We start from the raw sequence: 24,222 nt of genomic DNA on the forward strand, positions 1-24,222 counted from the left end.
TGTAGGTACAGACAGGTTTTATGGAAATGTTTTACTTTTTAGACTTAGGAAAACACTTCTGTTCTCATTGAATGTCCTGTCTTGTAAGATTGTAATTTCTATTTTTTTAAAGAAAAAAAAAAAACCTAACAAAATAATGAAACTTCCTCTTACGAATTGGCCAGCTGGGGGGCGGGGGGGAGCGGAAATGTCAATTTAAGGAGTGGGGGGGCTTTGTTTGGATTTTTCATAAAAGTACTATAATGTATGGGGGCGACCTTTTAATGAGGTGGATTCTATAGAGATATAGATGTATATTGCACAAGATTTATGGAAAGAAAAATAAAGTCTGTTTTACAGGAGGAAAATGTGTTGAAAGTATTGAATTTGACTCCTGTTTCTTAGCAGAAAGCCCAAAGCCCACTTGAATCCAGGGAGAGTCTTTTCATGGATTTCAAGGGGCTTTCTGGGACAGGCTGTCATTGAAACCCCATTCACAAGGTACTCAATGCCTGACTTTAAGACCTATGGTACTAGTCACATGCTTATAGTTAGGCATATGCTTACATGCCTGGTTGAACTGGCTAGTGGCCTGAGGGAAAGCGCTGAAGGGAAATTGTGAATGGTGAAAAGCAACAGAGGGTCCTCTGGCACCTTTAAGACTAACAGAAGTATTGGGAGCATAAGCTTTCGTGGGTCAGAACCTCACTTCTTCAGATGCAAGAATGGTGAATCACTGTCCAGCTCTGGTGCCCACAATTCAAGAAGGACGTTGATAAATTGCAGAGGGTTCAGAGAACAGCCACGAGAAAGATTAAAGGACTAGAAAACCTGCCTTAGAGTGACACACTCAAGGAGCTCAACGGGTTTAGCTTAACAAAGAGAAGGCTAAAGAGTGACTTGATTACAGTCCGAAGTACCTGCCTGAAGAATAAATATTTAATAACGGGCTTTTCAGTCTTTCAGAGACAGGTCCAATACAATCCAATGGCTGGAAGTTGAAAGCCAGACAAATTCAGACAGGAAATAAGGTGTACATTTTTAATTAGCAATTTACCAAGGGTCATGGCCTCCATCGCTGAAAATCGAGATTGGCTGTTTTTCTAACAGATCTGCTCTAGGAATGATTTGGGGCCAGTGCTCTGGCCTGTGCTATACTGGAAGTCAGACTTAGAGGATCACAATCATCCCTTAGAATCTACGAATCTAGGAAAAACTGTGAGCTGCTGCTGAGTTCTGAGGAAAACTGCTAGGAGGCCTGGGTAAAGCTGGGGAACCCTGCCAAATGGTAGGGAGGCTTGTGCAGTGCCCCTAGAAATGAGGGGAAGAATCTGCGTGGTCAGTGTAAGGCAGGCCCAGAAGCAAGGGGCTGACTCCAGAGGGAGAGGCCAAGGAGTAGGGGTAAGAGGATTCCCAGGTTTGGAGGTCTGGGGAGTATAAACACTGCAAGGAGCCCTCTGGCAGAAGACCTGAGTGGAGGGTTGTGGGAGGAGCCCAGGAATAAGGGTTGCTCTGAAGGGAGGTTCCCCTGAGCAGGGGGTAGGAATCACAGGTGAGGAGGCCTGGGAGAGTGAAATACTACAGGGAGCCCTCTCATGGGAGACCTGATTCGGGACTACAGGAGAAGACTTGTGGGAGAGAAGCGAGTCTGGGAACTCTAAGGTGGATGCCCTGGAGAGTGGGGCCCTGGAACAGGGGCTAAAGGAATGGGGACAGACTGATTAATGACTGTAAGGTGAGTGACCTGGGAAAAGTGACTTTTGAATGGGACTGAGGAGCTGCTGCCTTGTCACTTTGTTTTACTTCGGGGAGGAACTGTTTTCCTATGAGGGATCTGCAGTCTGTGGCACTTTACGTGAATAAAAAGGGGTTGAATTTCCTACCGAGAGACAATATTCCTTAGAGAGGTGAAACAAAGGGGAGCTAAGGCAAGCATGTGTGTTGTGGGGCTGGAGGGCGTTCAAGCAGGGGCCGCCCAGGGACAGGGTCTGAGCTGCTTTTTGTCTATCTTGGGTCAGCACAAAATTCCTAGCACATCTTTTCACCCCTGCAACACAGCCTTAACTGGACCCTCTTTGAATAATACCTCACTCACACCAGGCGATTTTTGTACATGTGATTTTTAGGGGGCTGTATCTCACAAACACCTGGCTCAAATAACCCCAAATTTGGACCACTAGCTCCACCCCATACCCACATGAAGCCCAGCAAGTTTTGAGACACTCTGAGTTGGCACATAGATGTTAGAGCACTTAGACTAAGCCATCTTCTAAACAGTAAGCAACTCTCGTTCTTTTTTGTTTGTTTGGGGGGTTTTCTGTAAAAAATGCTTTTGATAAAAAAATGTTCAGTTTTACAAAACTGAAACTTTATATAGAAAATGCTCAGTTTCTGATTTTTCGTGGACACTGTCAGGAAATTTCAATACATTCAAAATCAGAAAATCTTTATTCCATTTGAAATAACCTTTTTCATCAAAAAGAAAGTGTTGAAAAATGTTCTTGCCAGCCAACTCTACATATAACAAGCTGGAAATCCATTAGATGAATGTTTAATATCCACAGATGAGTGCAAACTGGCTAAGAATTCAATTATATTGAAAGTGCTCCTCAATAAACAAGGACACATTTAAAAGGTGGCGATAGGTCTTGTGCAATGAAACTCCCCTTCTTCCCCAGCTGCAGCCCAGTCAAGCTTCCAGCCTTGCTGGGTATTCGGCTGCTTCACTAGAACAGCAGTCCCCAAACTTTTGAGGGTCGCACCCCCCTGGAGCCAGAGCAGGAGCAGGGCCACAGCTCCATGGGAAGAGGGGAAAAGTGAACAGGGTTAAGGGGGGTCGAGGCTGGGGCCGCAGCTGGGGGTTGGGGTTGGGGCCGTGGCTGGTGCAGGGCCAGAAGTGGAGCCACGCCGAGGCTGGGGACGGGGCCAGGCGTGGGGCCGAGAGCCAGGGACGTGGCTGGAGGCAGGACCAGAGCAGAGCTGGGGGCGGGGCTGGCTGGTGCTCCCTTCCCGCCCTCCATAGGGGCTGGCCCAGGCCCTGCCCCCTAGATGTTCCTCCATGCCCCCCTAGGGGGGGACACCCCCACAGTTTGGGGATCTCTGCACTAGAGGCAGAATGATCTCTGCTGGTTTAGAGCTGAAATCCTGACTTCGCTTCAGCCATTCTCACAGAGGGACGTGAGACATTGGACCTGATTCTCCGCTGCCTTGCATACTTGTTAACCCTGGAGTAGCTTCACTGGGTATTTCTACACTACAAAAAAGGTGTGTTCTTAACTCAGGTTAGCAAACCTGTGTTAGTTAATTCTGATAAAATAGCAGTGAAGACACTGCAATTTGGGTTGGCAGCATGAGCAGCAGGATGGGTAAGGAATGGTGTCCCTAGCCTCTGTTTGTCTGAGGGTGGAGCTGGATGGCAGGAGGAGATCACTTGATCATTACCTGTTAGGTTCCCTCCCTCTGGGGCACCTGGCATTGGCCACTGTCGGCAGATAGGATACTGGGCTGGATGGACCTTTGAGCTGACCCAGTATGGCCGTTCTTATGTTCCACTGCTGCCAAAGGGCAGTGAGATCAGGCCAGGCCAGACCAAGCCTGTCAGTCTACCAAGGCCCAAATGTGAGACACAGTATGTGCCAGAGCCCCACAACCAACGGTACACTGGAAACCTGAAATACTGCAAAGTTATTTCCTTCAGTGTCAACAGCTCTTTCCATAAACTCAGTGTCAAACTTCTTTAATTCTGATGTAAATAATTCTCAACAAGAAGGCCTTGTTTAGAAAGTTAATTCGGATTAAGGTAGGGTCTGAATTTACAGGACGATAGCTATTCTGGAATAACTCCACGTGTAGCCACTCTTATTCTGGAATAAGAACGCCTCGTTCCTGTTTGGTAATCTGCTTTCAAAAGGGGATTAAGCTAAACTGCAACAAGGCAAATTTACTTGAGAATAAGAGTGTCCACGCATGCAGTTATACTGGAATAACTCCAGGTGTAGACAAACTCACATGAGTAGAGTATGTGTACACTACAAATGCAACAGCAGCACAGCTAGCTACACTGTTGTAGTGTGGACACCTGCTACAGCCATGGAAGGGGTTTTCCATCATGGTAGTAAAACCATCCACTCAAGAGGTGGAAGAATTCTTCCGTTGACCTAGCAGTGTCTATACCAGGCCTTATATTGGCTTAACAACTTTTCTCAAGGACAACGTAACTTTTTGGTGCAGACCAGGCCTAGGGTTGCCAACTCGGTAATATTTAAAAACCAGATACTCCAGCAGGAGTGCCAGAACTTCCTCTGTCCTGCCTCTTGTCTTCCCCCCTGAAGCCCCGCCCCCCACCTCTTCCCTCACCCTTGCCCTGCCCCCAATCTATTCCTCCTCCCCCCCATCATTAGCTGCTTTTCCTCTCCTGCCCCCCACCCGGGTCAGGAGGGACTCACCTACTTCGCCGGGGCTGGGAGCTGCAGCTGTCTGATGCAGGTAGGAGGCAGTCCTTGCTGAGTAGGGGCAGGAGGGGTTGACGACTCAGCCCCGCCCCCGCCACGGCAACCGGACTAGAGCTGACTGGACACTGTCAGGTCCCCTTTTCGACCCCATTTTCCGGTCAAAAACTGGGCACCTGGCCACTGCCACCCTAACCAGGCCTGACACTAAAGGGGATGCCCAATCGGTGAGGAAAATAGGTAACTTGGCTAAGTCTTCACTAGAGGCGCTTCAGCAGCACGGCTGCAGCGCTGTTGTGTAGCCGCTCACTGCGGCGCCGGGAGGGGAACATCCGTCGCTGTAGTAAATCCACCTCCCTGAGACGGGGCAGCCGGAAGAATTCTCCCCTCGAGCAGATACTGTCTAGGGGGGGTTAGGCCGGCTCGGCGACGCCTCTCAGGGGCTGGACTGTTCACACCCCTGCGCGCCGTGGCGGGGTCCGACCGAACCGGCGTTGATCAGCCCCCTGGGCACAAAACCGAGGGGCAGGGACGTGCCTTGCGGCGAAGGGCGTCTGGCGGCCCCGGAGCTGCAGGCTGCAAAGGCCAAGTGGGGGTGCTACGGGGCAGAGGCCTAAGGCATGTGGGGGGTGCAGATGCCAGCCCCATCAGTGACCTCTGGCTGTGGCCAGCAGCCTCCACGCTCCCCTAGCAGGCCCAGGCAAGCCCTGGCTTCGCCTTCCCGCCCTTATAAAATTGTCCCCCGCAGGCCGCCGTAGGCCAAGATCCGCCTGCCCCCTCCCGCCCGGCTTCAGACAACCCCCCTTGGCCCGCTCCTCAGTCACATGATGGAGGGACGGCCCCGTTGCCGCCGAGGGGCATGTTGGGAGAGGTAGTCATCGTCCCGGCTCGCGGCGGTGGCGATCAGCCGTCGTGGAACTACAACTCCCGGTGCGCCCCGCGGCTGTTGCTAAGGGCTGGAGGGAGCGGCGGGCTTCGGCGCCTGATACTGGTAAGGGCGATAAACAGCCGAGTCGGTAGCTGCCCCCGGCGGGGAATGGCTGAGCGGCCCCTCGCCCCGGTTAGTAATGGGGGGTAACCGGGCCCCTAGTGCTGGCGAGCAATTAATGGGGTGGGGGGTGTAACCAGGCCCCGCACACCCCCAGCCCAAGCGAGCAATTAATGGGGGCGGGGGTGTAGCCAGGCCCCGCACACCCCGAGCCCAAGCGAGCAATTAATGGGGTGGGGGGTGTAGCCAGGCCCCGCACACCCCGAGCCCAAGCGAGCAATTAATGGGGTGGGGGGTGTAGCCAGGCCCCGCACACCCCGAGCCCAAGCGAGCAATTAATGGGGTGGGGGGTGTAGCCAGGCAGACCTCTCTCCCCTAGCCCCCTCCCCCCCCCCCAGCACTGGGGACTGATTGGATTGGAAACACTTCTCCCTCCAACCCCTCTGCCCTAAACAATGCGCTGCCCCCCAAGCGTGACTATTCGGCAACAAGCTGTCAGTGGCTGGTTCCCGCCCATAATTCCTCTACCAAGTTTTGCACCTTGTTGCCTTGTGATTTGTGGCGAGTTGGGTGTGTAACTGCCTGGTTTGTGGATGCAAATGACCATTTTGTATGTGTGGCAATTGAGGTAATTCTGTATTATGAGTATTTGATATGCAAACTAGACACAATCAACTCCGGTTTGAATAAGGACTGGGAATGGCTGAGCCATTACAAACATTGACTCTATCTCCCCTTGTAAGTATTCTCACACTTCTTATCAAACTGTCTGTACTCGGCTAGCTTGATTATCACTTCAAAAGTTTTTTTTCTCTTAATTAATTGGCCTCTCAGAGTTGGGAAGACAACTCCCACCTGTTTATGCTCTCTGTATGTGTGTATATGTATCTCCTCAATATATGTTCCATTCTATATGCATCCGAAGAAGTGGGCTGTAGTCCACGAAAGCTTATGCTCTAATAAATGTGTTAGTCTCTAAGGTGCCACAAGTACTCCTGTTCTTCTTTTTGTATTATGAGTGTACAGCAAGTAAGAAGGGTGGGGTGCTGTCTTGTATGCTGTGCAGGTGGAAGGAGAGGCTGCTTGTACAGTGAATGCGAGGGCAAGTTACATCTGTAATACATGGAGGTTTTGCACATGTGGTGATTGCAAGAAGGGTGAAAGTTTTTTCAAAGTGTGTCTTGGGCACTAGTAGTTCCAAGAGGGATGGTTTTCTCCCCCCCCCCCCTTTTTTTGCTTTTTACTGCGATACCTTTTGCTAAATATATTCTGAAACTGTATTTCTCTCACCCTGTAGTGATGAGACCTTTGTGGTATTTATCTCTGTTGTAGACATTTGACATGTAAATAATTGATTATTTTTGTGTGTGTTTTTAATTTTACTTTGTGTGTTACTGTTGTCTGCTGCAGAGGTCCCATTTGCTAGGCCAATCTGAGTAGTTCACTCCTGGGGGAATTCTGCATCACTGCGTGTGTGCAGAATTCATGTCCCCCCACAGATTTCTTTTCTTCCCTGCAGAAAAATGACTTCTGACAGGGGAGCAAAGGGAAGCCACAAGAGCAGTCATGCATCCCTCCCCAGCAGCACAGGCAAGTCAGTTCAGGCACCTGGAGCAGCCAATAGAGACATAAATCACCACCAGGTGTGTGTGAAGGGGTGGGCAGTTGTGAGAGAGAGACACTGTCCTTGCTCACTATTGTGGCATGCTTGGCATGGAGGGGCAGTGCTTCAGAGTGGGTCTGAGGAGGTAGGTGTGGCGCAGGCTGTCCTCTCAGAAAGAGCAGAACATAGCAGCCTGCCCGCTTAGTGAATTGTTCCTATTGTCTTTGTGAATTCCTCCAGGAGTCTAAAACCGGTGTGTAAGTTTTAAGGCTCCTTTACATGGTCAGAGTGGTGTAAAGGACAGTATGGCCTTATAAATGCGCATGGTGCTTTACTGATTACAACTGGTCTAAATTTTTGGACTGAAAAAAATTCTTATCAAAATGTGCTCTATGAACTGTTTGCTACTGACTTTTCTGGAGATGGTCAGTAGCCAATACAAATTGTGAGTTTGATTCCCCCGCCCTCACTTGCTCTTCATGTGCCTATGATGTAACACTGAGCATATGGCTGCATATATTTGTTGACTAATAACTAGAAATAAAGGGTCAAACCTTGCTACATTACTATTAGGCAAGGGGGTTTGGGGATTTCCTCCAATGCTGCCCACTCCCATTCTCCATCCCATTGTATTATACTTTAAATAAATTACCTAAATAATTGAAACCAGCATGATTATGTTGTTGTTTTAACAAATAAAATATGCAGAATTTTAAAATATTGTGTGCAGAATTTTTAATATTTTTAGTGCAGAAGTCCCCCAGGAGTAGTAGTTGTAATGCAGTGCGAAAGCACAGAGAAACACATGTTGGAAAAGCAAGTCTTTCTCTCCTCCTCTGAGGCCCACTCCTGCAATCTTTTACTCATGTGAGTAAGGCTTAGTCACAGGAGTAATCCCATCGAAGCCAATATTTGTCTATCATGTTTTTGTCGTGTGGGATCTTACATAAGGTAGGTAGGATATGGGGCTGTAAATAGTCCACCAGAGGTATGGGGGAAATTCCTCCAGAACAAGCATTGTGTTGGGCTTCCATAAACTGGCTTCTGCGAGAACCAGTATAGGTGTTGAGAGGGAGCATGGCAGTAGCATATATTGTTAGTAGGCTTGGCAAAACTTGGCTTTTATTTTTTTTATAATTTTGACAGATCATATTAATGTCTATTTTAAATGTTTGTATCAATTTAAGTTTTTACAATTGCAGGAAACTATGCGGGGCAGGCAATAATTAATGACTGTAAACATCAAGCTTCAAAAAGTTGAAGTTTTATGATTGTTAAAACACAAATTGCCAACATCACATATCAAAATATACAAAATAAATATCCTTCAATCAAACTCTAATAAGATCTCAACACCATTTTTCTTTCTTTGCCCATTTGTAAATTTTGCTTTATTCTTGATGGCAATATTTCTTCGTCAGTTTGGCTGTGTGTGGTGAATTGACGTTTATCAGTAAAATAAATATCAGTATCATCCTTCTGAGCCTGATTGTAAGCTATAGACATGCTTGGGAATCTAATTAACATAGAGCAGCCCCTAGGCTGTCTAATTGACAGAAGAGAGAGGGTGGTTTTGTCCCATCTTCCCAGCAACTCAGGATTAGGAGGGTGCAAAGGTAAAAGCCTGTCAGTTACGACTATGCTCCCTCTCTAGCCTGACAGTGAAACTGGCTATAAACAAAAGTGAAATTAAATTCACTTATTTTGATCATCCATTTTCCTATTTCTCTTTTAGGTACTCATATGGCCCCCATTATCTGAGTGCCTCACAATCTTTAATGTCTTTATCCACACAACACCCTTGTGAAGTAAGGGAGTGCTTTTATCCCCATTGTACAGATGGGGAGCTGAGGCATAAGGAGACTAAGGGGCAGATATCTAGAAGTAGTTAGGTGCCTAACTCCCATTGACTTCAATGTGATTTAGGTGGTGCCTAGATACTTTTTAAAAATCTGGCCCTAAGTGGCTTGCTGAAGGTCACACAGGCAGTTTCTGACAGAGCAAGGAATTGAACCTGGCTCTCCCAAGTAACTCTCTAATCTAGGAACAAAGCGTGTAGGCCATACTTGCAAGTTGTCAGGGGAGTCTATCTTGGGGCAAGCAATAGCTCCATGGGGAACAAAACATTGATAACTGGTTCCTCAATCTAGCAGACAAAGTTAGAACAAGAACCAGTGACTGGAAGTTGAAGCTAGAAAAATTCAGACTGGAAATAAGGCACACATTTTTAACAGTGAGGGTAATTAGCCATGGAACAATTTACCAAGGATTGTGGTAGATTCTACATCACAGACAATTTTTAAAGTAAGATTAACTATTTTTCTAAAAGATCTGCTCTAGTTCAAACAGGAATTAATGGATGGAAGTGCTATGTCATGTTATCCAGGAGGTCAGACTAGATGATCGCAATGGTCCCTTCTGGCCTTATTATCTATGATTATAGATAATATAATCATGCATCTGACGAAGTGGGTATTCACCCACGAAAGCTTATGCTCCAATACGTCTGTTAGTCTTGTGGAGGAAAAATGATCTAAGGCCTAAACTTTAGTCAAGTGAACTGTATGTTTGGTCAGGTGAACTGTATGTGTGGCCTGGAGGAAGGAGAAAGGGAGGAGGGGGTAAAAGGAGAAGGGCAGAGAGAAATCATAAAAGCAGAACTAACTGTAGAAATTATAAAAGTAGAATTAACCTTTGTAACAGACTATGATTAATAGATGTCAGGTGGCAGAGCAAGAAACCGCGAAAGACAAAACTAAGAAAAAACAGGAAAACTTGTTTTGCTTCATCCCTTATATGGATGTAAAACTTTAATGAAGTAGATGTAATTTTTGTGGTTTTATCCTATATAATCTCTCTCATTTTATCTGGCGGGGGGGGGGGAAGGGGGTTCGGCTGCCTTAGCTGACTTCCCCCGTGCGTGCATGTTTGATCAATAAAGGAGCCTCAGGCTGTCTGATCCAAAATCAACCATGTGGTCAATTTTCCACAACAATTTGGGGGCTCATTCGGGATCCACAGAAGACTCCTCCAGACCGGAGGACTGCGGGTAATCTCCCACCAAACCCAGGGCTCATCTGAAAGGTAAGAGACCTTTTGAAATCTCTATCGTGGGTTTCTGGTGGAGGATTTGCCCGTAGGCTCAGGACTGGGTGAGTTGCATGCTGGATCTGAACCTTTTGCTGACAGACACGCCTGACGCCCTTTTGTTTTGTTTTGTTCTGGTTGTTTTGTGTCTGTCATAGGTTCGGGGCTGGAACCCCCCAAGGTAGGGTTCACTATGGACCCCGGGGAAGTGAGTAAGGTCAATTACTCTGGTGCCCTCGGGGTGGCCCTAAGGTTGGCCAGCGAAAGTTCACGCCAGCAGTATGTTGGTGGTGAATGCTGTAAAACTAGCCACCAGTAATTGGGGCTAAAAGCCAGTTTAGAGGGTGAGCCGTATGTTTGTGAATGAGTGAGAGTCGCAGGGTCCCCTTGTTTCCCTCCTGGAGCCCTAGGCTCCCTTCCCCGCTCGGAGAGTGAGGAAGCCCTGGGAAACCATCCACAAACTCCTAGTCAGTAAGGTGACTGTCTCCGCTCTCTCGAAGACGGAACGATGCCCTTTGCTGGGGGAGGTGTTTGCAGGGACCGCGCCTTTCCGGACCCTTTCTGGTATGGATGTCTGAAGGTTGGGGTTTGGGTCACGCCTCACCGGTATAAAGAGGGGGCACACAGTGAATGGTAAATGTTATATGTTTTGGTGTTGTATGTTTTGTCCACTGTGCTAGCCTACCTGTTAAATTAGCCCTTTGTGGGTGCCTGTCCACTTGGTTGTGGTTGTCTGTCAGGTATCCATAATGGGGGCGGGGGAATCTGAGCGGATTCCCATGCCAGAAAAGGGCACTCTTGCTGCGTGTATATATACTCCAATTATGGTCCCTCAACCTGTAAATTTTTAAACAAGTGGAACTGGTACACTAGGAATAACCCTAGCCTGCAATTCCCCCCAGATGAAACTGGGCAGGGAGCTGCTGTTCAGCCCCCACAGACCCCAAGGGCAAGAAATATCAAGCGCCTTAAGTATCAAAAGGCCTTACAGGTACCCCTCAGACAGTGTCTCCCCGTACTGAAGAAATGTTCCCCTTCCGCCAATTCCCGGGCATTGGCGCTTCAGGTCAGGAGACCTTGGTGTCTGTGCATGCACCTTGGTCTCCCCCAGAATTGTATAATCTGTTGTACCCCAAATGGTGTGTATCTGGATGTGCCTGATCCCGCTCACAATGAGGTCCTGGCAGTTTTGCAGAAGGACACTCTGAAAGAGGAGACCGACCCCAGCCCTTCCTCGTTGCAACAGGAACTGCTGGCTAAGGTCTCTTTCCCCCCCTCCCCCCCCTTATTGTGGGCTGATCATGCCAACCTAGTTGGGCACATTGGGTCTGCCCAACCAGCAAGGTCACTCCGAATCGAAAGACCGGACTCAGCCCTCATAAAATTTCTGTCAGGGCTCCCGATGCAACTACCGGCAGTGCCCTACTGGCCCTGGCTCAGATGAACATTCATTTAGTGGATGACCCAATGCTTGATTATCGCCAGGCCCTAATGAAATGTGTTAGGTCTTTTTATATATAGCAGCCCTGCCACTCGCTAAAACCAGGAGACTGGATCTACATAGAGGTCCATCAGTGAGGAACCACCCTGGCCCTACGCCGGAAAGGCCCATACCAAGTCCTGTCAACTATCAACGCTGTGAAGTGCCAAGAACTGACTGGACCCTCGCTTCACACTGCAAAAAGGCCCCTCCACCATGAGAAGATTCTCCGACTGATCCGCTGTTTCTCCTTCTGGTGCTGCTGTTTCTTCTGGACAGCAGGAGAAAAGGACAAGATTAAAAAGCTGGTAACCTCTCCTTTGTCCACTGCCAGACCCACTGTGCCTTTGGATCTTGCTAAGAAAACAACCTCTCCACCTGAGCACATAATAAAGCCTCCAACCAAGCAAGGTGATTGTGCTAGTAACCTCTCCCTTGCTGCCTCACTGCTGGACAGCTAAGTGAACTAAGACTACAAAATCTCGACGAATAGCTTGTGAAAGCTAGCCAAAACTACCTGAAAATGAAACTTTTAATATTCCGTAGCCTCTCCTTCTTAACGAACGTAGGGTGGGGATGGGGAAATCATATTTTTTTAAATCTTAGCCAATCAGTAGCCTCGGATTTAGCCTGTACCATATTGTAATATACCCCTATTTATATTATTGATATTAATGCCTTTCTGCCCTTTTTAAAGGTGTTTAACCAACAGATGTGGTATAATATTTCGCAAAGAAGAGATGTATTAGGACATCGGTGGACTGTAATTAATGCCACATTAGGGACCATTAAGTTGACGCTGTTCTTATCCAGTTTTCAAATTATCTTTATATATCCAAACTGCTCTAAAGAAGCTGCCATTTGGCTAGCACAGCAAAAGACCTGGGCTTCTCCCAGAAAGAAAAGAGATTTGACTGGATACTTGTGGGATGGGGCTAATGGCGCAGCTGCAATTTGGAATATTCGCAAAAGCCAACACCATAAGGAAAAATTAGGTCAATTAGAAAAAAGCCACTGGTCTTATTATTGAAACCCAGCTAACGCAGGTGCAGGCCAGGGTGGGCGAATTGTATGTTCTTTCCGCCCTCAGTTCTATAACCCAGGAGTTGCTGACGAAGATGGTCTTAAATATCACTGGTGCTGGGAAGGCATCGCAGTGGGACTTGGCATGCTCAGAAGTTCAGGATTTCCTGAATGACCAGCTAACGGCCATTTGCAGTGACCTTGAGCACCAGTCCTGGCCCACTGCCCTTACAGACACTTCAGGAGTACCATCTGATCTATGGCCATGGAGGCGTACTTGGAGGTTCTCCAGATGGAGATGTGGATATTCACAGTGCTCCTTCCAAACATATGGACTGGTTGGAGGGACGTGGGCTCCCACGTACCGAATCCTGCCGGGTCCATGGGGAGGATGCATGTGGGATTGGGTGATTCACAGACACATTTGGGAAATCAAGCCACCAGTCATAACCTTATTATGACTGTGGGCAGCCATATTGTCTACTGGCCTGTGGATAAAAATTTGTAATCCACTCTCCGGTATCAAATGCCCTTTAGCTGGACGACCCTGGTATCTGACCGTTTCCAAAATCTGCTTTCATTATTACCAGAGGTCCAAAGGGTTTCTGATTTATAAGGGCAAATTCATATACTTGAAAATGTATATCAGGTAGAAAAAGGTGCCTTTCAGACCGCCTATAGACTGTTTTCTTTGTGTATTAGTTGGGATTTGCTGTGTGTGATAACCAAAATTATACATGAACCCCATCATATTGTTACATTGAGTGGGCTAACAGTTGTGGTGATGTTGCTTGGTTTGGGATTGTGCCTTTGTTATTGCCGTTGCAAAAAACATTGCAGTGCATATAATTTTTCTGCTAGGCAAGGGAACAAGTGGCATTAATGATTGTTAATAAAATTTTTGATAAAAGTTGGGATGAGAAAAGGGAAAGGAAAAGGAAGGAAATCAATGGGCTCATGAATGTGGAAGTTTAGGCCAAAGGTGGCGCCAGAGAAGCACCAATTTTCCACAACAGTCTATAAGGTGCCACAGGATTCTTTGTCGCTAAGAGTCTCAGGTTAGCATCCTAACAGCTGGACTGTCCTTTCTCCAAGCTGAGAGAAATTCAAAAAATCAACGAAAGGCACAAACAGCGAGAAATAAATCTGATTTAAAATTTTCCCTTCTGACAACCTAAGATATTAGTAAAATAGGTAAAGAAATACATTTATTTATGACCTACGACTTTAAACATGATGTATCCCTTTAATGTAGTTTTTTGCCTGCTTCCTGTGCAGACAACAGTGTCCTGTTTCTTACATTTTTAAAACAGAAATTGTTACCCTCAACAGGATACAAGGGCATTTTGTATTTTTGAGATGGAGACAGTAGCAGCTTTCATTGAACCCTGTTAGCCAAATGGGCTCGTTTCCCCCTGGAGCTGCCCAATTACCCCAAGGAGGCACGGGAGTCTAGAAGACGGCTTCAAGTTCTTTATTGATCAGTCAGCTGAGCGGGTGTCCCCCCAGCTGGGATAATAGGCGAGTATATGGCCTTTGTTCTAACAACCCCATCTTGGTTTTGTGAGTCATGTGAATTGGACTGTAAACTTTGAGTTATTCATGTTTGCTTAGGAGCATAGTGGAAAAGGGAAGTGCATTTTACATCCAGGTTTCCTTTAGTTCCCCTCCCTCCCCCCCAGCAAGATGGATTTTAATTGAAAAGTCTTGGCTGCAGAGAGTGGTGGGGTGATGCATTTTTAATCTGTTCTTTTCAGTTAACTTAAAAAAGCTTCTACATGAATGTACAATAGAACTCATGTTTCTGTTAATATCTTTCGTACGACTGCATCACAAGACATAAGTCCGTTACGGTCTCTTGTGCAGATGTAACTGCTCATCCGTATCTCTTCTTGCTTAACTGATCAATATTAGCAGTGCAGCTGTTTCACAACACTTGTATCTTGCAGCTGGAGTTGAGCCATTACAAACATTGAATCTATCTCCCCTTGTAAGTATTCTCACACTTCTTATCAAACTGTCTGTACTGGGCTAGCTTGATTATCACTTCAAAAGTTTTTTTCTCTTACTTAATTGGCCTCTCAGAGTTGGTAAGACAACTCCCACCTGTTCATGCTCTCTGTATGTGTGTATATATATCTCCTCAATATATGTTTCACTCTATATGCATCCGAAGAAGTGGGCTGTAGTCCACGAAAGCTTATGCTCTAATAAATTTGTTAGTCTCTAAGGTGCCACAAGTACTCCTGGTCTTTTTACTGATGGCTAAGACTTCTTCAAATAGAAATATAGCATTGTACGGGCTATATATGCTCAAGTCAATGGGAACTGAGCAAGGTTGTCACCTTGCAGGAGCAGGATCTTTCTTCTGTTTTATCATAAATCTAAGGTGTCTTCTCCTCTAACATACAATCAAGTATTTGCAGGAGTCCCTGCCAAAATAAATGACAAGTTGGCAATGTGTAATAAGGACTCAATTACCAAGCCATTTCCGAGCACTAAAGAAAAGTACTTCAAGGTCCAAGCCAACAATGTAAGTGCATATCCTCATACAACGAGTTTGAGCTTGCTTCTACTGAAGTCCATGGCAAAATTTCCATGGACTTCAGTGGGAGCAGGATTGGGGCCCAAAGCCAACCAAACTAGAGGAATCTAAATAAATCGTGGAACCTGATCCTGCAACACTTAACTTGCTCATTGGCTTTGTCTTCGTTGCAAAAAAGTGATGGTGGGGGGAGGGGTTGGTTTTGTTTTGTTTTGTTTACATTGAAATTGCTGTTTCAAAAAACTACCCTTTTTGGAGTGAAAACATGGACTTCAGTGCGATTACTCATGTAAGTAAGGGTTGTAGAACAGGGCAGACTACTGTATTCATTCATGTGCTGTAGTATAAAATCATATGTGAGATTTAGTAAGAGTTTGAGCGCGGCCTACGCTTAAAATTTTAGGTTGACCTAGCTACCTCAATCAGGGGTATGAAAAATCCTCATCCCTTGAATGCCATAGCCATGCCAACCCAACGCCTAGTGTAGATGCTGCTGTGTTGACAGAAGAATGCTTCTGTTGACCTTGCTACCGTTACTCAGCGAGGTGGTGGTCTGTACTAATGGTAAAATCCCATCCATCAGTGTACAGTGTGTGTACACTATAATGACATAGCTATGCTGGTATAGTCCCCATAGTGCAGATCTACCCTAGGAAGGTTTAATGAAGATAAAGAGTTAAAGTGGGCAGTAGCCCATGAAAGCTTATGCTCTAATAAATGAATTAAGAAAAATTATCTGCTCTTAGATGCTGTTTAATTATAACACTTTTTAGTGAAAACAATATATAAAACTCTGGGATGTTGTGACATGGCTCTCTGCAATGCCAGAGATATAATCCAGGAATTCTCCTCGGTTGCATGCTCTAAGCATTATACTGTTCCCCTCCCGTTAGGACTTTGAGGACTGATTAGTGTGCTCCCACACTATCTGCATTCCTCCGGCCTGAAAAAAATAACTCCATTTGTTTACTGATTTTTCTTTCAATAATAGATTTTTCTTTCTATTGACATTTTAATGTAATTGGTTGAATTGTGTGACTTGTTCTTTCCAAAAAATTTTGTTCTTTGTTAAAAGCAGCTGCATGTGGTAGGGCCAAATTTAATTTGAACTTCTGTCTTCATGCTTTATTTCCTGTTTACACAATACAAAAGGAACAAGGCAAAGCAAAAAAATAAGCCTCAATTTATGAATCATGTTTTAAGTTTAAAATGCCTGTCAGACAGAGTGTGAAGAGGTGGTGGTGGTGGCTGGTTGTTTGTATTGTGATAGTCCTTAGGGCACCAACTCAGATTGGGGTCCCATTCTGCCAGGCACTGTGTGCAAACATGTAGTAAGGGACAGGTCTGGCTCCGAAAAACTTACAATTTACATAGGACTCGTCTACGCTAAACTGTACCAGTAGAGTTAAAGTGATGCAACCTCCCTAGTGAGGATGCAGTTACACCACTATAAAGGTGCTTTATACCCCGTATCTCTCTTCCTGGATGGGAAGGGGAATAAGCTATACCGGTATGAGTAATCTTTGTACCAGTATAACTGTCCACATTAAAGCTATGTCAGCACTAGCACTTTTGTCGTTAAAACTTACGTCACTCAGGGGTGTGACCCCGACTGACCTAAATTACACTGACAGAAGCGCTGGTGTGGACAGCGCTCTGTTGGCAGGAAATGGGGGTTGGGATGGTTTAATTATGTCGATGGGAGAGCTCTCTCCCGTCCGCACAGAGCAGATACATGGGAGATCTTACTGCAGTGCAGCTGCAAGGTGTCTAGTGTAGACCTAGCCTAAAGATTGTACCAGTATAACTAGATCAGTGTTAAAAAAAAAAAAAAAAAAAAATCACTAAGCAAAATAGATAAACTGGTGCAAAATGACAAGTTTCAGAGGGGGAGCCGTGTTAGTCTGTATCAGCAAAAACGAGGAGTCCTTGTGGTACCTTAGAGACTAACACATTTATTTGGGCATAAGCTTCCCTGGGCTAGAACCAGGGCCGGTGCAATCATTTAGGCGACCTAGGCGGTCGCCTAGGGTGCTAGGATTTGGGGGGGCGCCATTTTCGTCAACAGCGACCGCGACGGCCAGATCTTCCGGCATTTAGGCGGAGGGAGCTGGGGCAGTGGAGCACGGGGAGGGCCGCCTGCAGCGGGGGGTGGGGGGGGCAGCACGCGGGGAACTCCCTGCCCCAGCTCACCCCTGTCCCGCCTCTTCCCCGAGCATGCCGTGGCTTGCCACTTCTCCCGCCTCCCAGGCTCTGGCCCAATCAGTTTAGGCACCGCAAGCCTGGGAGGCGGGAGAAGTGAAGCAGCGACAGCGTGCTCAGGGAGGACGCGGGGCAGGGGTGAGCTGGGATGGGGGGGTGCTGCGGGGGGGGGGGATGCTGCGGGGGGGGGTGCCTCAGGGCAGAGGGGGGGAGCTGCCACGGGGGTGGGTGCAAGGTGGAAGGTTCGCCTAGGGTGTGAAACATCCTTCCACCGGCCCCGGCTAGAACCCACTTCGTCAGATGCATGGAGTGGAAAATACAGTAGCAGGTATATATACATAGTACATGAAAAGATGGGAGTTGCCTTACCAAGTGGGGGGGTCAATCTAACGAAACAATTAAATTAACAGTACCAAGGGAGGAAATATCTCTTTTGTAGTGGTAATGAGGGTGGCCCATTTCAAATAGTTGACAAGAAGGTGTGAGTAACAGTATGGGGAAATTAGGTTTTGTAATGACTGGGAGTGGATGGGTCATTACAAAACCCAATTTGTCCCTACTGTTACTTGGTTTGCAGACCAAGCGATAGACAAGACTGATAAAGGGTAGGAGAAGAAACAGAGGGTCAGAGATGTAAAGTGAGTTGCCTCAAGTCACAACAATTTAGTGGTTCTGACTCACAAGTTCGGTGCCCTAGTCTGGAGATCACACTGCAGTGTGAGGTGGAACTTTGTACGTGTCTGTCGTATTAAAGTAAGGGCTGACTTTTTTTTCTTTCATTTTACCAGTTATTTTTGTTGGTACTTAAAATTCTGGTTTAGAATTGTGGCCAAAACAAAGGTGTTTTTTATTCTGTTTTTGTTTTTTAAAGTATTCTTTGTTTTCAACTTGGGTTTTACTGAAAGCATTGGCACACATTTTCTGTCTTTAAATATCAAGTAGATAGAATCAGCTATCTGTGGTTCAGGACCCAAACCTGCAGCTTTTACTCACGTGGTTAATTCCACTGAAGTCAGTGGAATTGCTGAGGAGAATAAGGATTGCATGATTGTCTTCCAAGAATTGCAGTAATAAGAATGGTTCTCCACCCCTCATTAAATAATCTTTATTTGTAAAGTCTCTGAATGGTTTTGCATGTTTTTTTTTTTTTTTAAATGATGGATGTGTGAATTCTGTGGGAGTTCTGTACTGCAGTCTGGTTCCCTGCCAAACTTTTGTGTAAAAGAATTATCTGTGAAGATGAACTATGTTGTCAGTTTCTGTGTTGCATCTGTGATTGTGTGTGTGTGTTTCCTAGCAAAAAATCAGTTAATAATTAAGGCCTGGTCTACAGTGGGAAATTATATCAGTATAACTACTACCTCGCTCAGCATGTGGCTACACCGGAGCCTTACGGCAGTGAAGCTGCTGCTGTAGCGTTTTCAGTGTACTCACACCCTAACCGTTATTAAAGTGCCATGGTGAGCTGGGGAACAGTCAGATCATTGTCTTTTTTCCCTCTGACCTGAGTCCAAACCAGGCTCATTTGTCTCAACTTGTTGTCTGCCTTCAGCTGGAATGTGCATGTGTTCTGGGAGCAGTTTCCTGGGCAACCTCGGAATGTGTCAGGTACATTTAGCAGCACTTTTATACATTGCTGAGCAGTAAAGCTGCTAAAGTTGTTGACAATGAGGTTGTAATTAAGCCTTCAAAGGTAGCATCCCATTAATACAAATAGGGGTAATTCATATTTCTCTTAGTGATGCTGTTTGAGGCTGCCTACTCTGTAGTTAGAAACAAACGCTTTGCACTGGAAAGGCTACGCTGGCAGGCAAGAGCTAGAACAATGAATTTTTGAAAAAATGTGGACTTCGTTGGATATTGCAAAAATGCCTTTAAAATTGGGGTTTCTGTGGATATGGGTTACAGTTATATGCTATTAATCTGATTTCTTTCTTTAATAGATCCATTGCTGTCTGATTTCAAATTTCTCCAAGGAACATTTCTAGCAGAAATGGCAGGTAAAGAGCAGTACTAAATACAGAGAAACAAAAACGATGGCAGATAACGTTTCAACAGTGTACAGCGATCAGCATAGTGGATTAGGCATGACAAGCTTTTCTTCTTCTCTCCATGGGCCCTTTGCATCCCTTGTAGAGCCTTCTGGCTGCTCCGCTTTTCCTCCCTTGCACATACTCCTGTTTTACACTGTGTGTATCCTTAGGATCATTAACTGAGGTCCCCATCTTGGCCATAGAAGGCTGGGTGTGACTTAAATGCTTGTGTGGAGGAAATTGGTCACTGCAGTCCCTACAGAGATTAAACGTCTGCTTCCACAGCACTCCTAGCTGCATTATGAACTTAAATCAAGGGCTTAATTCTGCTCCCATGGACTTCACTGCGAGCTTATACAGCCCCTAGAGCAAAAGCGAGTATTGTAGAAATCTCGGGGGCATGTGATCAGATCTGAGAGAATATTCTCTTACATTTCTATTGTCTTTCCTCTGAAGAAACCCCAAGCAGTTTAAAATTACATATGCACAGCAACCCTAAAATGCAGCCAACTCTGGGGTCGGCGGGTAGCAGCCAACTGGCACACAGCATGGTACACAACAATAGAGGAGAATAATAGAAGAGGAAATTTTGGCCACTGACAAACACCTTTAGCCAACTACCATGGGGTCATTACTTTCCAGGCAGTGCAAAATGCAAAGTAAACATTATGGTACTAAATGTATCTGCCTGAGAAGGCTGGGAGGGCTTATCTGAATCTGCCAGGTTTTGAACCTGTGCTTCAAGAAAATCTATGGGCCAGATGCACTGGTGGCTTGCAGTCACGGGAAATGTTGGTGAGTGAGACCACCTTGCGGGGAGGGAAGGAGAGAGGGATCTGCAGTAACATAAAGTGGCTGCAGCTACATTTTGGGAGGGGGGACAAAGAAGGGGCTAGCAGAACCCTGATAAAGAGGCTCTGGCCAGACTGTTCATTTAGCATCACAGTGAGGCTGTTCCTATTGCTGGTGTTTCTATAGAGAGCACTAATTTTCTATAGAGAGCAGTTAATTTTGCCAGAGCAGCTTTTTATCTTCTCACACAGAGATGATGGCAAGAGAGGGGGAACTCTCTGGGCCTGAAAGGTCATGTTCAGACGCTTGTCTTGTCTTCCGTGCCATTTGGAAGTCTTCCCAGGACATTTTTCTTCTCTTCCTCTGATTGTTTTTAATTCTGTTTACTGAAGCTGAAGACTTGAAACAATTAGTCACAATGCCCTGGAATCAAACTTTAATCAGCACTCAAAGGCAAGAACAAATATTCCCAAACATGTAGAAATGCACACATGGTTATATTAGATATTCACACGTGCATATCTTCCCAGCAGCTAACAGCAGTTTGGATTACACAATTTAAAGAGTCCTTTTACTTATTTAAAAAAATTTTAAAAATCAGAGGCTTAAAAAATAAAATACATATAAAGGTATGTATCTCTCTGCTCCTTGTTGTGTGGCTGTCCCTAATATCTGTATAACGGTGTCTGAATTTATGGCTTGGTTTGCTAAGGGCAGGGCTGAATGAGAATAGAAATGTGTTGGATTTGGAAGGCAAGAAGGCCACGACTTATGAAATTCATAACAATGCATCCTTGATATCTGCAGGGCAGATAGTCCATGAAGAGTTAGTGTGACTCATTTTCCCCTTTGACTGGATGGCATCCTTTTTAGAATAACATATTTCTAGAGGATTGTTCTCCTAAAGTCACCCCTTTCATTGTTATCAGACCATATCAGCTGCAGGCCACAAGTCCTGATCGCTGTACCCAGCAAGACCTCCTCTGGGAATGTGGGCTCTTCTGCAAGCAAACCTCCATCCGTCTCTGTCCTGTGGGAAGGGAGAATCCCTGCTTTTCATCTGATTTGTTTGGTCTGGGAAACCAATATCCATCCCTGCTTGTGTGCCCTAATGCATTAGATAAAACCCTCCTACAAGGGCTGCCACCACTAGATGCAGCTAGAGACCTGCTTAGCTGGCCTCTCTCACCCTATCTAAGCTGCTACGCTCTTGAGCTGAGTCTGGAGTCTATGTTGCGCTGCACCTTTTGTGGTCGTTTATACCAGTGAAATGCAATTGAATCAGAATGGTGGTGCTTTTCCCCTGGTTTGCACTGATGTAAATGATTACACAGGCTACAAAGCACTAGAGAATGAGCCCTAAATATCCAGGGTGAAGAGAAGTGCTGATGTTGGCCCATTTGAGTAAATAAACTGGATACTGGGAACTAGGGATCCTCTCCTCTCCTAATGGTGGGCATGTTTTTCAGGATTATTCCAAGCTTCCACACTCTTTTTTCTGTGCTTCCTCTGGGTATTTCCAGGCTGGGAAAGTGCAGCTGAGGGGTCATGTCATGATGATGATTCATTAATTTAAGAGAATATGTCTGAGTTAGCTAAACTGAGTGTGTTTTTTGTTCTGTAGAGAAAGTGAATAACTTCCCTCCGCTCCCCAAGTTTATTCCTCTGAAACCGTGCTTCTACCAGAACTTTGCCGATGAAATTCCCATAGACTATCAGAGTCTGGTGAAGAGAATTTACCATTTATGGATCTGTAAGTGAAATTATGACATTTTTTGAGAAATTGTATATATTGGGCTCAACAGCTATAAAAAAGGTAGATTCCCATGTATTACACGTTTTAGAGTTTCACTTCTGTTCACTTACCAAGAACAAAATCTTCCTTCTATGATGCTGTGGTGTAGATTGTGCCTGAATTTTAACCTGTTGTCCCTTGAAACTTACTTCAAAATTAACTAGGGCTGTCAAGCGATTAATTTTCCTGGGCGGGAGGAGGAACCGGGGTGTGTAGCTGGAGGGGACTGCTGGAGGGGGTTTGTTTGGAGCTGGCTGGGGAAACGGAGGGAGACCCGGGGCTGGGGTCCAAGCTCCCTGCCCCCCAATATGGACCTGACTGAGGGGGTCCTGTTGTCTGTACCTGCAAGACCTGTTTTGGACTGTGTTCCTGTCGTCTAATAAACCTTCTGTTTTACTGGCTGGCTGAGATTCGTGGTGAATCGCAGGAAGTGGGGAGGTGCAGGACCTTGTCTCCCCCACACTTTCTGACAACAGTGTAACCTGAAAATGAGAACAGGCATTCTCATGGCACCATTGTAGCCGACATCGCAAGATATTTATGTGCCAGATGCGCTAAAGATTCATATGTCCCTTCATGCTTCAACCACCATTCCAGGGGACATGCGTCCATGCTGATGATGGGTTCTGCTCGATAATAATCCAAAGCAGTGTGGACTGACGCATGTTCATTTTCATTCTCTGAGTCAGATGCCACCAGCAGAAGGTTGATTTTCTTTTTTTGGTGGCTCGGGTTCTGTAGTTTCTGCATTGGAGTGTTGCTCTTTTAAGACTTCTGAAAGCATGCTCCACACCTCATCCCTCTCAGATTTTGGAAGGCATTTCAGATTCTTAAGCCTTGGGTCGTGTGCTGTAGCTATCTTTAGCAATCTCACATTGGTACCTTCTTTGCGTTTTGTCAAATCTGCTGTGAAAGTGTTCTTAAAATGAACATGCTGGGTCATCATCTGAGACGTAGCGATTGGCTGAACAAGAAATCAGGAAGGCCTAATAACACTTGGAGTTGCAGCTAGCAAGGGATGTGAAGGATAACAAGAAGGGTTTCTACAGGTATGTTAGCAACAAGAAGGTTAGGGAAAGTGTGGGCCCCTTGCTGAATGAGGGAGGCAACCTAGTGACAAAGGATGTGGAAAAAACTAATGTACTCAATGCTTTTTTGCCTCTGTCTTCACGAACAAGGTCAGCTTCCAGACTACTGCACTGGGCAGCACAGTATGGGGACAAGGTGACCAGCCCTCTGTGGAGAAAGAAGCGGTTCAGGACTATTTAGAAAAGCTGGACGAGCACAAGTCCATGGGGCCGGATGCGCTGCATCCGAGGGTGCTAAAGGAGTTGGCGGATGTGATTGCAGAGCCATTGGCCATTATCTTTGAAAACTCATGGCGATCGGGGGAGGTCCCCGATGACTGGAAAAAGGCTAATGTAGTGCCCATTTTTAAAAAAGGGAAGGAGGAGGATCTGGGGAACTACAGGCTGGTCAGCCTCACCTCAGTCCCTGGAAAAATCATGGAGCAGGTCCTCAAGGAATCAATTTTGAAGCACTTAAAGGAGAGGAAAGTGATCAGGAACAGTCAGCATGGATTCACCAAGGGCAAGTCATGCCTGACTAACCTAATTGCCTTCTATGATGAGATAACTGGCTCTGTGGATGAGGGGAAAGCAGTGGACGTGTTATTTCTTGACTTTAGCAAAGGTTTTGAAGTTGAATATGGTCTCCCACAGTATTCTTTGCCAGCAAGTTAAAGAAGTATGGTTTTATTTTGTCGGCAGGAGAGAGCTCTCCTGCCGATAAAGAGCGGCTACACTGCGAACCTTACAGCGCAAAGATGTGCAGTGTAGACATAGCCTAAATGTTGTGATAGGGATCTGGAAAGGTGTGTTGGGGAGGGTATTGATCACTGTGTAAATGTGTGAGAGTTCAGAGGCTTTAGTCAACAAACAGAACTGGAGGTATACAAAGCATCATGTTGTCAACTTTGTATGCATGCGAAATCTGGATGGTGTACAGATGCCACGTTCTGAAGCTGAATCACTTTCCCATGGGCTGTCTGAGGAAACTGATGAGGCTAAGATGCAAGACAAGGCTCCAGATACTGAGGTTCTCATATGGGCAGGTATTTCGAGCATTCATACTCTGTTGATGAAATCACAGATGAGATGGGCGGGCCATGTCACCAGAATGTCAGATGAGCAACTGCCAAAGAAGATCTTTTATGATGAACTAAAGGAGAGAGCTCTCAGGGAGGCT

The 24,222-nt window shown here is 45.9% G+C and overlaps 1 protein-coding gene across 3 annotated transcripts in view; it reads left to right on the forward strand.

Annotated features, from left to right (window-relative positions):
* Positions 1-5,381: 5,381 nt before the first annotated feature.
* Positions 5,382-24,222, forward strand: part of SCAMP4 (secretory carrier membrane protein 4) — a 35,190-nt gene continuing 16,349 nt past the window's right edge. The window contains exons 1-3 of one of the 3 annotated variants that reach the window (XM_054013399.1): positions 5,382-5,418; positions 19,299-19,355; positions 21,805-21,933. In XM_054013399.1, coding sequence (XP_053869374.1) covers positions 19,349-19,355; positions 21,805-21,933 — 136 coding nt within the window. In that variant the 5' untranslated portion in view covers positions 5,382-5,418; positions 19,299-19,348. Of the gene's footprint in view, positions 5,488-18,869; positions 18,964-19,298; positions 19,356-21,804; positions 21,934-24,222 lie in introns of those variants that run through there. The other 2 variants (XM_054013398.1, XM_054013400.1) reach the window with 2 other exon arrangements.

This window comes from Malaclemys terrapin, chromosome 24, assembly GCF_027887155.1.
Source record: "Malaclemys terrapin pileata isolate rMalTer1 chromosome 24, rMalTer1.hap1, whole genome shotgun sequence".
Classification (NCBI taxonomy): Eukaryota; Metazoa; Chordata; order Testudines; family Emydidae; genus Malaclemys; species Malaclemys terrapin.